The 15,113-nt window shown below is 33.6% G+C and overlaps 2 protein-coding genes across 6 annotated transcripts; both read right to left on the bottom strand.

The window, feature by feature from the left end:
• Positions 1-1,608: 1,608 nt before the first annotated feature.
• LOC123896812 (dentin sialophosphoprotein-like) lies at positions 1,609-7,494 on the bottom strand. Of its 3 annotated transcripts, none has more exons than XM_045947198.1 (6): positions 7,107-7,494; positions 6,741-6,800; positions 4,871-6,442; positions 4,155-4,352; positions 3,040-3,816; positions 1,609-2,577 (listed from the first exon to the last, which is right to left on the bottom strand). In XM_045947198.1, exons 2-6 carry the CDS (start codon positions 6,781-6,783, stop codon positions 1,949-1,951), a joined length of 3,219 nt encoding a protein of 1,072 aa, XP_045803154.1. In that variant the 5' UTR covers positions 6,784-6,800; positions 7,107-7,494; the 3' UTR covers positions 1,609-1,948. The 3 variants fall into 3 exon arrangements, with proteins under 3 accessions (XP_045803154.1, XP_045803161.1, XP_045803169.1); XM_045947205.1 differs by having other exon boundaries at positions 1,609-2,559; XM_045947213.1 differs by having other exon boundaries at positions 1,609-2,556; positions 7,107-7,492.
• Positions 7,495-7,773: 279 nt separating this feature from the next.
• On the bottom strand, positions 7,774-12,863 carry LOC123903024 (pentatricopeptide repeat-containing protein At4g21300-like). 3 transcript variants are annotated; one of them, XM_045952879.1, is made up of 3 exons: positions 10,024-12,863; positions 9,034-9,197; positions 8,301-8,934 (listed from the first exon to the last, which is right to left on the bottom strand). In XM_045952879.1, exon 1 carries the CDS (start codon positions 12,771-12,773, stop codon positions 10,701-10,703), a length of 2,073 nt encoding a protein of 690 aa, XP_045808835.1. In that variant the 5' UTR covers positions 12,774-12,863; the 3' UTR covers positions 8,301-8,934; positions 9,034-9,197; positions 10,024-10,700. The 3 variants fall into 3 exon arrangements, with proteins under 3 accessions (XP_045808834.1, XP_045808835.1, XP_045808836.1); XM_045952880.1 differs by having other exon boundaries at positions 9,124-9,197; positions 10,024-12,857; XM_045952878.1 differs by having other exon boundaries at positions 7,774-9,197; positions 10,024-12,857.
• Between the last annotated feature and the right edge of the window lie 2,250 nt (positions 12,864-15,113).

Raw genomic sequence — 15,113 nt, 5'->3', positions numbered from 1 at the left:
TAATTGCCAACTCATTAATTAATGTGGGTTTTTAATTAAAAAAATGAAAAAAAAACTTAAAATTTTTTATATTTTTATGAACTTACTTAAAAGAAAGTTTTTTTTTTTTTTTTGACTAAAAGTTGTTATTATATATAAACAAAAATTCTTATATATATATAATAACTAATAATAGAGTAACAAAAAAAAAAACGAAGATGAAAAAAAACTAATAATAATAATAGTAACCAAAAAACTAATAATAATAGAGTAACCAAAAAAAAAAACCGCAATCACATATTTTAACTAATATAACCAAAAAAAAAAAAAAAAAACTGCAATCACATATTTTAACTAATAATAATATTAGTTATTATTATTATTATTAGTTTTTTGGTTACTATTATTATTATTAGTTTTTTTTCATCTTCGTTTTTTTTTTGTTACTATATTATTAGTTATTATATATATATATATATATATAAGAATTTTTTTATATATATATAATAACTACTTTTAGTCAAAAAAAAAAACAAAACTTTTTTTTAAGTAAGTTCATAAAAATATAACAACTTTTAAGTTTTTTTTTCATTTTTTTAATTAAAAACCCACATTAATTAATGAGTTGGCAATTAAAAATAAATAAAAAATAAATTAATTTCCACGTGTCATGCCACGTCAAGATTCTTCCATGTCATATGCCCACTTGTTAAGCCAGGGGGTAACGCAAAGAATCTTGACATTGCAGGGGGGTAATCTCAAAAAAATATTTTACAGGGGGGTAACGCAAAACTCGCCTATTTTGCAGGGGGGTATAACACTATTTACCCTTAATTAATTTCTGCAGTTGCGAGATACCTAGTTTACGAAAAAATAAAATTGGTATATGCAAGAATTTAAATCTCAAAATTTTGGACGCAAGAATTGGTATATTCAGAAATTTATGCCTTAAAATTGGTTTATGTAGGAATTTCGACCCTTAAAAACTTTTTTTATCCTCTCAAAATTTGAGATTTATTGATATAGTTAAGTTCATAATTTTAAATTGATTAAAATTTGAGCCCTTAAACATTTAGATGTTTTCTCTTTAGGTCTCCATGGGCCATGGTTCTTTTTCTCCCCTGAAATTTACTTTTTTGCCCTTCAATAAAAACTTCGGTTGTTATGAACCGAATTTTTTTTGCCTTGAAAAAAAAAATTCGGTTTCTGTTAACCGAATTTTTCCTGAATTTGAACTAGAAAAAACTTCGATTTCTGCGAACCAAAGTTTTTAGCAAGGACAAAATTGGAATATTTAGAGTATAAAAAATACATGAGAGGCCTAAAGAGAAAACATCAAACATTTAATGTTTTTTAAGAAATTTGGGCCCTCAAAATTTTGTGGCTATGTGCAATGCCAATAGCACACTTTGCACATAGTTAAGTTCATTTCTTATAAAAGCATTAATCTCTATAAGCACCAATTTTTATAACACCACATTGAGAATGACAATTTGACAAGTTCCGATTAGGAGAAAGACCTCTATTATGAATTCTCTTATGATAATAAATCCTCAAATTTGGAGATTTTGTTAGGTTTTTTTCTTATAGTGTTTGATTAAAACAACATAAGAAATAATTATGATAAGGTTTTATGGGTATAACTCACCAAAATCATTGTAAAACAAACAAATTAACAAATGTTACAACTTACAATCATTGGCACATATGATATTGTTCATAAAAATATCTCACAATGTTTGAAAATTGAAACTACCAATATATAAACACTCACTCTTCTCGATCCACAAAACCGTGACAGCTCAGATAACACAAAAAACGGACAATACCTCAGAAAAACAGTACCGTAGCTGACTTAAAGCCGGAACAAATACCAATCAAGCAATATTCTCTCCACGTCAAAACTTCACTTCAAGAAATATAAATCAGAAAGAAACTCGCAACACAGAAAAGTGTAATTCTAAAGGTTTTAATTTGGCACAGTTGCACAACACATGCAGTTTGTGAAGAAAAAAGATCGAAAATTGCGCCTATCTTTTCCTTTCGGTGAAGTAGAAGAAGACACTACCTTAACTTCCACCTTTGAGCCAACATTGTTATCTTGTGTCTGTTCCATGACTAAAAGACGAGCTTCTTCTTCTTCTTTTAAAAAACCAATGAATGAAGATTTCGATACCTCAGAATAACTTCTTTCCATAGTAACTATTTTCTCTTCAATGTGATCATATTCATCATGAGGCATTGAGTTGCTGAGATTTAGACTTGCCTTGTTTGACAAGCTATCATTTGCAGACTCACGAAGCAATGGAATTTGATCCGATTCTTCTTGCTTTGCTTCGATTCGGAGGTTGAGGTTGAAGCTTGGTGATTTTTGCATGTGACAAGTGATGTTTTTATCATCAGGGTTTGATTCAGTGCTTAGCCTTGTTACACTGTCCCTTGTTTCATAACCACCATTTGCAAATAAAGAACTGTTTGAACTTAATTCAATGGAAGTTGTTAGCTCTTCCACTATCAGTGAAGTTGCTTCTGCATGTTGTGAATATTCTTCCCTTTCTTTCTCAATTGCTTCTTCATCTACTAAATCCAGAGATTGAACTGTTAATTTTGAAGAATCAAGCTTTTCAAAAAGTAATTTTTCCTGGTATTATGAAAGCTTTTGAAAATACATTTTAAAAATAGATCGAACATTTTTTATAACTTTCAAAATATATTTTTCGGTGTTTCAGAAAATGTACATTTTCTGAAACAAAATATCATTTCACCTATTGGAGAGTTCAGCGGAGTGTTGGGAGCAAGAACAGGCTAATGTTTCAGGACCACCAAGAGAATGGAACACCACATTCGAAATCCTTAAAATTTTGTGTAGAGATGTAGTGCCTCGTCTCTTAGTGGTCCTAGGTAACTTAGCTCGTTGTTGCTCCCGGCGCTCCCCAAGACTCCCAACACCACCCAACCCACATAAAAAGTAAAAATTGAAAATGTCGGTAGAAATAAACCGGACGAAGCTTGTCAAGTCAACTGTGGCACAAAAGTATATGCTATTTGCTTGCTTCCTACCTGATTTAGGCATGCTTGCGACAGTAAAACTTTCGGTCTGCTCTACATTTCCATGATTGTAGCTATAGATATGCAACAAAGAAGAAGAATTCTGCAAAGAAAAAGTTTCTTCCTGATTTATAGTTATCATATCAGAACTGCATTGCTCTAACATGTTTGTCTCTGCAACAACAGTTGACTCTTCAACTTCGGGAACCACAGACTTTTCTTCTTCTGGAGAAGCATTTTCATCTGAAACCTTGATGGAGTTACTGACATAAGCATCAAATAGAAATCCGTTCTCGGTGACATTATCTTCTTCAATTTGATCATTGTTTGCAATACCAAATATACTTGAATCAAGTATTGTATGTGTTTCTCCATTGCAGTCTCCATTAGACTCTTTAAGTTCCACTATGCATTGATCTTGCTTACAATCCCGCGGATTCTCATTTGTTGATCCACTTCTGCTAAATTTGTTTTCTTCATTAAGTACCTTGCAATTTTCTTCATGGTTAGAGTTTATGGAATCCTCAATATTATTGTTTTCTGAAGTATCTATCGTATTATTCACAAACTCATTTTCATCTCTTTCATCTGACTTGTTTTCACATAACAACTTTTCTTGATATTCCATATCTTTTTCAGAACCATCATGCTTAATCTGTTGAAAATGAGAATCTGCATTTGGTAAAGTATCTTTCAGAAGTGATTCATTGCCTTGAAGTAATTCTTGAAGTTCAGAATCATTTGATGCATTTGCAGCATTCAATGTTAAAACCGATGTTTCGCCTTCATCTGATAGAATTAAAACCAAGACAATGAAGAGAGGTTAAGTTTTCACATGTTTCAACAATTCAATGTAATCTGGAATCTTTCAATTTCAACTAATTATGGATAAGACTATTGAAATAATTTATAGATAAAGTGTCCTAAGTCCTAACCTTAATGATTCAACACCTGAAAATTGTGGTGAATAACGTTTAAAATCGTGGTCAATTACGTTCGGTGGATGTTGCGAAACCTTGTTATATTCATTAACTATCTACCGAACATAATTAACCACATATTAAATTCTGACCAAGTAAATACGAAATATATAGATAATTGAACATATTGCAAGATAGTGTCCTAACCTTGTTTGATTGAAGACTCATCATTAAGGTTATGATTATATGTCACAGATGGATTTCTTCTTAAGCACGAGTCTTCTTGCTTCTCATATTCTTCATTGCTTTCAAATGAAGAACTTGGCAAGCTCTCACAGTTTTCACCTTCAACTGATTCAGAATATGGAGACTTTTCAGGTTGTATGACTTGAACCATTTCTTCCCCTATAGAACATAATCACAAATAAATTTTAGATTGTGTTTCTAAGTTAATGTTAGTTATTTGTTCCTTTTTTATTTGTTGTTTTCAGAGTTCAATGCAATATTGACTATTGTTTTATAATACCCTTAAATATCTAATAGGCGGAATGAGATAATAAATAGTTAATGGTATTATAGAAAGAAAAAATAAACAATTCTGTCAGATTTTATATTGGGCCTAACTCATCCTCACAAGACCGGCCTGTAAGGTGAGGACTGCCATTTGCTTATAAACACTACACACGCCATATCTCTTAGGAATGTGGAACTAAATCCACCCCTTCACACCCAACACAATGAAGGTGTTGGAGGTTGCAATGAAGGCAACTCGAATGCCGCAATTAGGCGGATGGGGGAGGACCGCAATGAAGGCGGAATTTCCAACAGATTCTATAAAAGTAACAAAACTTATAGGTTTCCTTGGTATGTGTAAATAACCTTAAAACAATAACGAAAAAGGAAAAAATAGAAAAATTACAAACCTTCACCACCAAAAGAATTCCTTAGAAACAAAGGATCATCAGAAGCCAAGATGGTAGTTTTTCCTTGAAAATCTATGCCATTCATAAAAGGAATTATCGTGTTTCCATCTTTTTTATCTTCATCTTCAAGTTCACTTGTTTCGCCGTCATAACTCAGCCCTGCAGCTATTTCAAGATCATCTTTGTCTTTCAATAAGTCATTTTGAAGTGAACTTCTTGTATGGTCAGAAACCATTACTATAGCTTTCTCCTCAACACCTTCAGTTTCATCAATTGGATGCATTTGATTCTCCATATTTATATCACTTTCATGATTATCTCCTTCCAATGTATCATTTTCAGGCTTGCTTTCTACATTGTATGAAATGAGTCCTGTAACTTTCTCTTCAACATGTTTGGCCTCATCTGTTGGAATCATTTGAATTTTCTCTTTCACATCATCACTGCGACCTTCTTCTTGCATCGAAACTTTTCCACGTTCAGTTGTAGCTTTCTCCTTACCATCTTCAGACTTTCGATGCATTTGATTTTCCATACTTATGTCGCTTACATTAGCATCGCCTTCCAATGTATCATTTTCAAGCTTGCTTGATATATTGTGTGAAGTGAGTCCTGTAGCTTTCTCTTCAACATCTTTGACCTCATCACCGCGACATTCTTCTTGCATCGAAACTTTTCCAAGTTCAGTTGTAGCTTTCTCCTCAACACCTTCCTCTTCAGGCTTTGGATGCATTTGATTTTCCATATTTATGTCACTTTCATTAGCATCTCCTTCCAATGAATCATTTTCAACCTTTCTTTCTACATTGTGTGAAACAAGTTTTATACCTTTCTCTTCAACATCTTTAGCCTCATCTATTAAAATCATTTGTGTTTTCTCGTTCACATCATCTCCGCAACATTCTTCTTGCATCGAAACTTTTCCAACTTCAGTTGTAGCTTTCTCCTCAACATCTTCATCAATTGGATGCATTTGATTTTCCATATTTATCTCACTTTCATGAGTATCTCCTTCTTCCAATGAATTATTTTCATTCTTGCTTTCTATATCATGTGAAACGAGTCTCGTAGCTTCTTTCTCTTCAACATCTTTGGCCTCAGCTATTGGAATCATTTGACTTTCATCTTTCACATCGTCTCCGCAACGTTCTTCTTGCACCGAAACGTTTCCAAGTTCCATTGTTGCATGTTCAGAAGCTAGTCCTATACTTTTCTCCTTAAAAACTTCCTCTTCAGATTTTTGATGCATTTGATTTTCCATATTTATTTCACTTGCATGAGTATCTTCTTCCAATGAATAATCACTTTCAATCATGCTTGCTTTCTCATCAGCATCATTGGATTCAGCTATTGAAATAGTTTGAATTTTCTCTTCTACATTATCATCTGCATCATGACCATCTTTTCCAAGTTCAATTGTTGTATCACTATAAATGTTTGAACCATTTTCCACAACATCTTTGGATAAAGATGTTGTTAGATTCTGATTTTCTTTTTGTGATATTTCATTTGCATGTTCACTAGTATCTTCTAGGAGATTCTTTTTATCAGCTTCACTTATGTTATCTTCCTCTACAAAAATGAGAAATAAATTTTAAAAAAATAAAAGGCAAAATACAAATCTATTTCAAAAAAAATTTCCTCATCGTTTATATACTAGAAGAACACTATGAAGCACAGACACCGGACACCACACTGACACGTCGACACCAATAATAATTTGAGAAAATGATATAATTCAATGTAATCATGATGTCATGTCAGTGTTGGACACCGACATGTGTCTGACACCAGGACACACCTAATCCAAGGAGTGCCGTATTTCATAGTATGTACCTTTCATCTTCAAAATATAAAACAGAACATGTACCTTTGATAGCAGAAGTGTTGTTATTTCCCATTTCTTTGCCCATACTCAAATTACCAAATCCTGCAATATAAACAATGTTAAGAAACTATGACACAATTCAGTGTTGTCAAGCACAAATCGCGGAAAATAGCAGTTTGTTCAAATTCACATAGTGCTATAGCGTCGCTACAGCCAATGCATCGACACAATTCCTACAAAATTGATTTGTTCAAATTATGCTACGCTATATCGCTATAGCACCACTATGACAGCTATTTGACAACACTGACACAATTCACACACAATTAATTTGCTTCTAATATATGAAAAGGAAAAGACTAAAAATTCAAAATCTACAAGAACAAGAAAGCTATACCATTACCATACCATGATTATTGATGATGATATTAACATGCACCTAGATTTAAGCATTTGAGGGCAGCTTAATTTCTGTGACATTGCCAGAGTGTTTATACTTGATTTGAACAGCCAATAACATGGTGTTTGCTTAGTACATAAGCCTCATTTTGGGTCATATGTCTCCTTAAAAAACATATCCTAAAAGTAATTGAACATTTATAATATATGAATGCAGTGCTCAATAACCTTGGCCATGAATGTTTATTTAATAATCTAAGAGGATGATGTGACCAAATAATGGTCACTTTCGGTTAGTCTATAATTGTTAAGTAGCTCATCACAGGTCTCACCATATTAAAATTCTTTTAAAATAGAAGAAATACGGACATCAGACACGACACTGACACTCCGACACCGATAACATTTTGAAAATTGAAAGAAATTAAATATAACTAGTAACTACTGTATTTGTCGTTGTCGTATCGATGTCCGATATCAACATGTTTCAGACACCAAACACACCTTTAATCTGATGTGGCAGTGCAGTGCTACATTTATCCTTAAATTATGGCATGTATGATGGTTACAAAAGAGGAAATTAGGAGGGTTGTATGTTAAAACCTTATTATCATTATTTTTCCTATAATGCATCTTGTTTAGCTTTTGGGACTACATATTCAACCAGAAACGGCTTTCCATGTGCTTTTTTTGCTTTTCTAAAGTTAAAGAGTTTTAGATTTTGAACTGTCTGAGTGACCAGCATGGACAAAGGACCCTATGAACTATATACCTTCATGTTTATATATTCTTTTTCATTTATGATGAGAATGGTGTGATGATGATGATTAAGCTTAGGAAATTGGGTGTATTTTCTTCATTAATTTTAACAGGGTTGGGCTCATCATTGTGTGAATTATTATTCTTTGGTAATCTCTCTCTACCTTTTTTATATGATAAGAAGATAACAACTAAGACCTTTCTCAAATCTTTATCCCATATATATAAAGACATAAAGAAAAAGAAAAGCTGTTGAATTTTATATTAACTAGTAATGATCCATTACTGATGTGTTTATTTCCCTTCTGGTTTACTTTCTTCTTTTCCAATCCTTAGTGTTCTGGATTCAATGAAATTAATAATTTAGAAAATAAATAAAAATTAAATTGAACAAGAATGATTAACTGGCAATAGATACAGAATGACAGTAGTTACTCCCTTTACAAAATTTATTTTACCTATCTTTTTTTGAATAAATCACTGTATTCACTATGCACAATTGCAGATATTAATCCCTCGAAGTAACTGAGATCCATTTATGAATTTGACATCTTAAATGGATCTGAGTCACTTTGTTCAGTTAACCTTAAAAATAATTGTAGTTGATTGCCTCCGAGTCACTTTGTTCAGATTATTTAGTCCTGTAACCCTAACGGAAAATTTGCAACCGAATAAAATGAACATCATTCATCGTCCGTTCTGGGTATCTTATGGCAGAACTTTTCTCATGGAGCTTAAAGCAGATGCATAGTCAATAATAATATTAGAACATAATTGAGCTCAAGAGAATTAAGACCTACATATCAGTGTAAATTTGGCAGCTGAACAAATATTAGACATGTGAGAAGAATATGATTCAAACCCTACAATGCATGAGAACTTTACATATTTCCACTTCCACAGTAATTGCCTGAATAACACAATTTTCATGCTGACCTAACATGCTAACTGCTGCTAAAATCTCTTTTATACATAACTTTCAGTATGTTTTAGCCTTTTAGGGTCTTTCTGCCACATTGAAGGTATTATAGCATCGCCATAAACAACATATTAAGAAAATTTGAATAATTACCAGGGTCTGAAATGAACATGAAAAAAAGTGTAAGAAATCAGATTAATTAACATATAGCAATCTAAACAAATCTTTATTACTTGACATGGTATAAAAGTTTCTTACTCTCTTTTAACAAGAATTCAATCTTGTCATTGCCATTTTCTATTTAGCAAAGTTAAACTTAGAAAAAGGTAAGGTTGGGCTAGTTTTTACCACACTTCAGCCAAGAATGCTTTCACATGAAGTGCGTATCGTATGAGCAAACTAATTCTTGGATCATTACCTACCTGTGGCAAAGTTAAAGTCAGAAAACCAGATTGAAACAACTTTCCAATATTTAAATTATCATATTCAAAACTCAATCAATCTCAACAACTCATCAAAAGTTCATAAAGCTGAACAACAAGAGTAGATGCATCGACTTATATAGATATGCCTTTGATGAAAACTGTCCAATAGTTTACACGTGATATTTGGAAATCTATAAATCTCCATAGTTTCTCGAATATTGAGTTTGTTAAGAAAAAATCTTTGAATTAATATAAATAAAACCAGAAAGGGGAAATCATGAATAGAGCTTAATTGTGTCAAGATATCCTTTAATCCCTCAAGGAGAAATGTATATTTAATCTACTTTTCATTTTCTCCTTAACTCCAAAGATCTGCAAATGTTGCATTTAACATTCAAATAACTTGAGATGCAAATCACATGTGAATGCTAGCTGAAAATTTAATAGATGTTCCAAATTTAAAATGAATAAACAAATGGATAGTAACACCAATTTTCTTGCTTTTTGGTTACTTGCATAGCAGAACAAGTCTAATAACAATTGAAATAAGTGATTTTGTTCATTATGTGTTAGAACTCCACTAGTTTAAACCATATAAAGTGAATCCTGGCAATGCTGCAATGTTGATTCTTCGAGATCTGGACTAGTATGTACAACCAACTTAACAGATTCAACTCATTGTTTTATTGAAAAACTAATAGCTGAAGATAAAAGATACACGTATAGCCCAACACTAGGATATAGAATATAAAAAGCTTCAATCAATAGAATGTGCCAATAAATTTTCATCAACCAACAACTATAAAAAAGAAATAGTATGCACCTGTATTTTGTCAAAATCGTCAGGGGAAAGAATGTATCTTATCCAACTCTGCTATCAAAGTTTTTTTTTTTTTTTGAAAACTTGGTATCCGGCCTTAGGACCGACTAATCCAAGGGGACCAATCCCACCGCCCACTTGTGGGGGCCCCATTTAAAGCCAGAGTTTTTTTGCTCTGTATGGACTTAGCCCACCGAAATTGGCACCAGGGAGAATCGAACCTGAGACCTTGAGAGGAGCATACTCCAAGGACCCAAGCCAACACCACTAGACCAACCCCAAGTGGGTTCTGCTATCAAAGTTATTGACCTTCTTTATGCCCGTTTTGCCCTCCACTTAAATACTCTTGGGGTGAAAGTGAACCTTGAAGAAGTCTGTCGAAAACCATACTCCATTTTCTACATATTCAAATCCTCCTTGTACTCACTTTGATACCATTATCACTACCACCCACTGATGTCATTTGCCATATATCAAAATTCTTCTATGAAAATATGGACATTGCAAGAACAATTTTTTTGGATGATCTGACAAAATGAATTGCACATAATAAGTTTGTCTAGCTGACTACCTGTATCTGACTACGTGCCACGTTTGGATGGCACCGTCATTTTGTTTAAGCTCCAAAGTGTAGTGTTTGTTAAAACCACGGTGGCTGACCGTGATTCCACCAAAACTTGTCAATCTAAACATGCACTATATCCTGCAGTACTTCTCAATTTCGTATTCTTTGTCATGGACCTTATTTGGGCTACTTCATCCCATCTCCCCCCTTGTGCACGTATATTTGATACCAAAGCATGAGCACCTGAACTATATGGTTCCAATTTTAATATATGTTTCCCTATGGCCTCTCCAATCTCAGTATCCCCATATAGTCTGCAAGCAGAAAGCAAAGAAGACAATGCAGCAGAACTATGTGTTGAAGGCATGGTTTTGACCAGATTGTATGCCTCTCTAAGTCGACCAGCTCGGCTTAATAAATCTACTATACAACTATAATGAACTTCACTGGGAACTATTGCATATTCCTTCATCATTATCCCAAAAATTTGTAGACCCTTTTCTACCAATCCTGAGTGGCTGCAGGCAGTGAGTATTGAAGTGAAAGTCACTTCATCAGGTGTAATTTTTCCAAATTTCATATGATCAAAGAGTTCTAACACCTCTGTATAGTTTCCATGCATCGCATATGCACCTATCATTGCATTCCATGATGTGAGACACCGTTCTGTCATTTGCTGAAATATGTATCTAGCCATACACAATTTTCCGCACTTAGCATATATAGTAATAAGAGAATTATTTACAGACAACTCTCTACCATGGAAAAATCGGTAACTGAAACAGTGCACTTCCTTAACAAATCTTAGACATCCAAGCTGGGATAATGCCTGAAGGAGACCAATTAGAGTAACAGAGTCGATATTTAGATTTTCTCTTTGCAGCAAACGAAACAAGTTTATGGCTTCATCAATGTGACCATTATGAACATAACCTGTTATCATCGAAGTCCATGAAACCAAGTCCCTTGTTCTCATCCTATTGAAGACTTTCCTTGCATCCATGACATACCCACATTTTGAATATGCGTGAATAATTTGATTTGCAATTTCCAAATGCGACAAGTGCATATGCCTCAATACATGACCATGGATAGACCTGGCTAATTTAATATCTCTCAATTTTGATACTGCAGAAATCAAATTAAGAAACAAAGCCACATTTGGACTAACATTCACCTTGACCATTTCACGAAAAACATTCACCGTCTCCACAAGAAACTCATTTTCAAGATAACCAGTCATCATAACATTATATACAACAGCATCCTTATTCCCCAGTCTTTCAAACAGTTTCCTAGCTTTCGTTACATCAAGTTTACAGTATAAATCAACCAAAGCAGTAGAAGCCACCAAATCAAGTTCTACCCCCATCGTGATCATGTACCCATGGATACTCATCCCTCGACGTAAATAATTCAATTCGACACAAGAAAAAAGCGCATTGGCCAATGTTAACAAATCAGGCAAAACATTTCTACACATCATTCGACGAAAATGTTCAAAAGCTTCTAAAGCCTGTCCATTATGAAGATAAGCAGCCATCAAACTGTTCCAAGAACCAACATTTATTGTTTTTCGAGCATCCATCTTGGCAAAAACCGAAGCAGCTAACCCTACACCACCACATTTATGATACATATCCAAAAGGGTTGTCTCAAAAACATCATCACACAAACCAATTCCTCTCCTAACAGCGTAACCATGAATCACACGACCCTCTTGCAACGCCCCCAATTTCGCCGCTGCATGCATCAAGCTCACTAACGTAACTCGATTCGGAAGCATCCCTTGTTGCTGCATTGTGCAAGCAATATTGAAAGCACCATAAGCAAATGAACCACCAGAGTGAGCATATGCAGTGATCATGGAAGTATAAGCAACAATATCTTTGTTAGTAATTTCATCAAACACCTTATGTGCATCTTTTATTTTTCCATATTGTGAATAAAACTTAATGAGAGAAGAACCTACAAAACAATCAGAGTTGAAATTTAGCTTGATGGAATCCACGTGAACCACTCTTCCAAATTCAAGGGTGCCTAAGGAAATGCAACTTTTGAGACAAAAGGTGATGGCTGAGGCACATAAACCGAATTTGTTGTGTTTGGAAGCTACATAGCGACGGAGAAGGTCGTCGTATTTTGGGAACGGCGTGGAAAGGTTCTTCTGAGTCATCATCAGAAGCATGTTTTCATTTCATTTTTAAACATTAATTTTATCCTAGACACAACTCTTTGTTCGTGACAATTTTAAATGTAAGAACATGTATTTTTGTTCACTCAATTTTGTTACATCAATGTTTAAATTTTTATTTTTCAATCAACCAAAAAAAAAATATTTTTCATTAACTCATTATTTTTATAGAATAGGTTTTTTATTGTATTTAAAAAAATTAATTAATTACAACAAAAAAATTAAATAAATGAGTTTTTTTTCTTACGAAAGAGGATCTAAGCCCAACAAAATTATGTTAGGACAAACATCAAAATAAACGCAAACATCATCCATTTTACACCCATATTAGTTAAAGTATCCGGAAAGTGATTCTCTTCATGATAAGTTTGGTAGACTAATACCTCTCAATCTAAATCTATTAAACGCCATATTTTGTCAACAAAAGACCTTCCGTTACCACCACTAAAGGTTATAGCTTTTACAATCGCCATGAAGTCTATATGTAACTCTACACGCTATAATTCAATCTTCTTACATAAATAAACTCTTCAACTATTCACATAACTCTGCTAAATATGCATTACCGTGAGCAACAAATTTTACAAAACCACCTATTCATTCACCGTCACTCGCATTAATGAAAGGTTTTTTTTGTTTACTTAGGGGGTGTTTGTTTCAAGGTTAGGAATAATATTCCTGGGAATATATGGGTTGGAATAAATATATTCATGTTTGTTACAAGGTTGACATGAAATTATTCCTGGATATGAAGTTTCCTTGGAATAAAATAATTTCCAATAACTTCTCTTATTCCCATGATTTTATTCCCAAGGAAATGGGTGGGAAAGAAAAGTTCCCATGAAAATGGGAATACATTTTTGTTGAGGCAAAATCCACTTTTGATGTTTTAAAGATTACAAACATCTTTAATTATATTTTAAATGATTCTGATCATTTTGTTATCTAACAAGTGCTTTTGAGTGGCATAAGATTAAATAGATTCTAACAAACCACTTGCAAAGTAAAAATCCTGCAAAGCTGTTTCAAGACCATTCTAAGAACATTCTTAGCAGACAGACTGCAGTTTTGACAAATAAGCACGTTTTGGAATAAGTGCTTTCTGGTTTTTCAAGTCAACTAAGAACAAAACAAATAATCACTTTACAATGGATTTATGGACCAAATCACTACAGGAGATAATCTCTTTTGGGATCAACAACATGTGATGGAATTTAAGTATATGCTTTCCTAGTCACATATCATGAAGAAAACCATGAGCTTGATCAATTGTGGTATTGGCCAACCAATGAATACATCTGATATAATATCATGGACCAATCACAAAGGAACAACCAGATTTAAACTAGGAGTTGTATTGTACTTATGCAAAAGTACACAAGTGGAACATTCTTCAATGTGGTGTCATAAGAGTACATTTTTGTCTTATATCCTCATGTACTATTCCAGCTGGTTTTATTCTCAAGCTAAGGCTACTACTGATCAGTCCTTAGAGCTATTATACAGCTGCATACCACAAGAAAGGAAGGATGAAGGTTCATCTTATTTGCTGGTGCAGTTAAGACTGTTTCAAGACTGATGCAAGACTGATCCTGCACACAGTTTTTCAAAACCATCTCCAACTGTCATGAGTCCTTTTCTGAGCATCCAAACGGCTATATCTGATACATGACAGTGGAAGGATGTAAGAAACAACTCATATACACTTGGCAACAGCTCATACTTATTTGGATCTTATGGATCAAAGCCTAAAGGAAATCAAGACTGTTCCAAGACTGAACAGAGAATCTGCACATTATGCAGAAGTTGTCTGCTGCATATAGAGCACTGAGTAACAGCTCTATTTTACTCTCTAACTGATATACTTGAAGGCCAAGCTTCAATCTCAAGCAAGCATCTATAAAAGGCAATCAAGTCCAAGGGAAAGAGCAAGAGTTTTCAAGCAATTCAAGTGATATAAATCCCATTCAATCTCTTTAGCTCAAAGTCCTTTTTAAGTCACTCTTTTGTATCATAATCTGAGTTTCAATCTCTTTAGAGTGCTTTCATCTAAGCTTCTCTTTTATAGTGAGTCTGAAATCAAGCTTAGAAACAAATCATCTATATTGTAATTGCTCAAGTCAATACGTGACTATTGATTGAGTGTTGATTGGTCAAGTTGACTAGGAAAGTTTCAAAGCTCTAGGAGCTTTGGTAAGTTGTTGATCTTAGGTCAAGATCAAGGTGAATTTGTAAGTATTGGATCTGTAACTTTTAAGTGATTCTAGTGGACAAACTCACAGGAGGTGGGGACTGGACGTAACCCAAAGATTAGGGGTGAACCAGGATAACTCT

The sequence above is a fragment of the Trifolium pratense genome, linkage group LG1, assembly GCF_020283565.1.
Source record: "Trifolium pratense cultivar HEN17-A07 linkage group LG1, ARS_RC_1.1, whole genome shotgun sequence".
Lineage (NCBI taxonomy): Eukaryota > Viridiplantae > Streptophyta > Magnoliopsida > Fabales > Fabaceae > Trifolium > Trifolium pratense.
This window is presented reverse-complemented; position numbering and strand designations above follow the sequence as displayed.

Excerpts from the sequence above, each read along its gene's own strand:
- LOC123903024 (XM_045952879.1), bottom strand. The coding sequence starts at position 12,773 with ATGCTTCTGATGATGACTCAGAAGAACCTTTCCACGCCGTTCCCAAAA.
- LOC123896812 (XM_045947198.1), bottom strand. The coding sequence starts at position 6,783 with ATGGGCAAAGAAATGGGAAATAACAACACTTCTGCTATCAAAG. Across the intron at positions 6,443-6,740 it reads CAACACTTCTGCTATCAAAG|AGGAAGATAACATAAGTGAA; the intron begins GTACATGTTCTG and ends TCATTTTTGTAG. Across the intron at positions 2,578-3,039 it reads CGCAAGCATGCCTAAATCAG|TTCAATCTCTGGATTTAGTA; the intron begins GTAGGAAGCAAG and ends CAAAATTAACAG.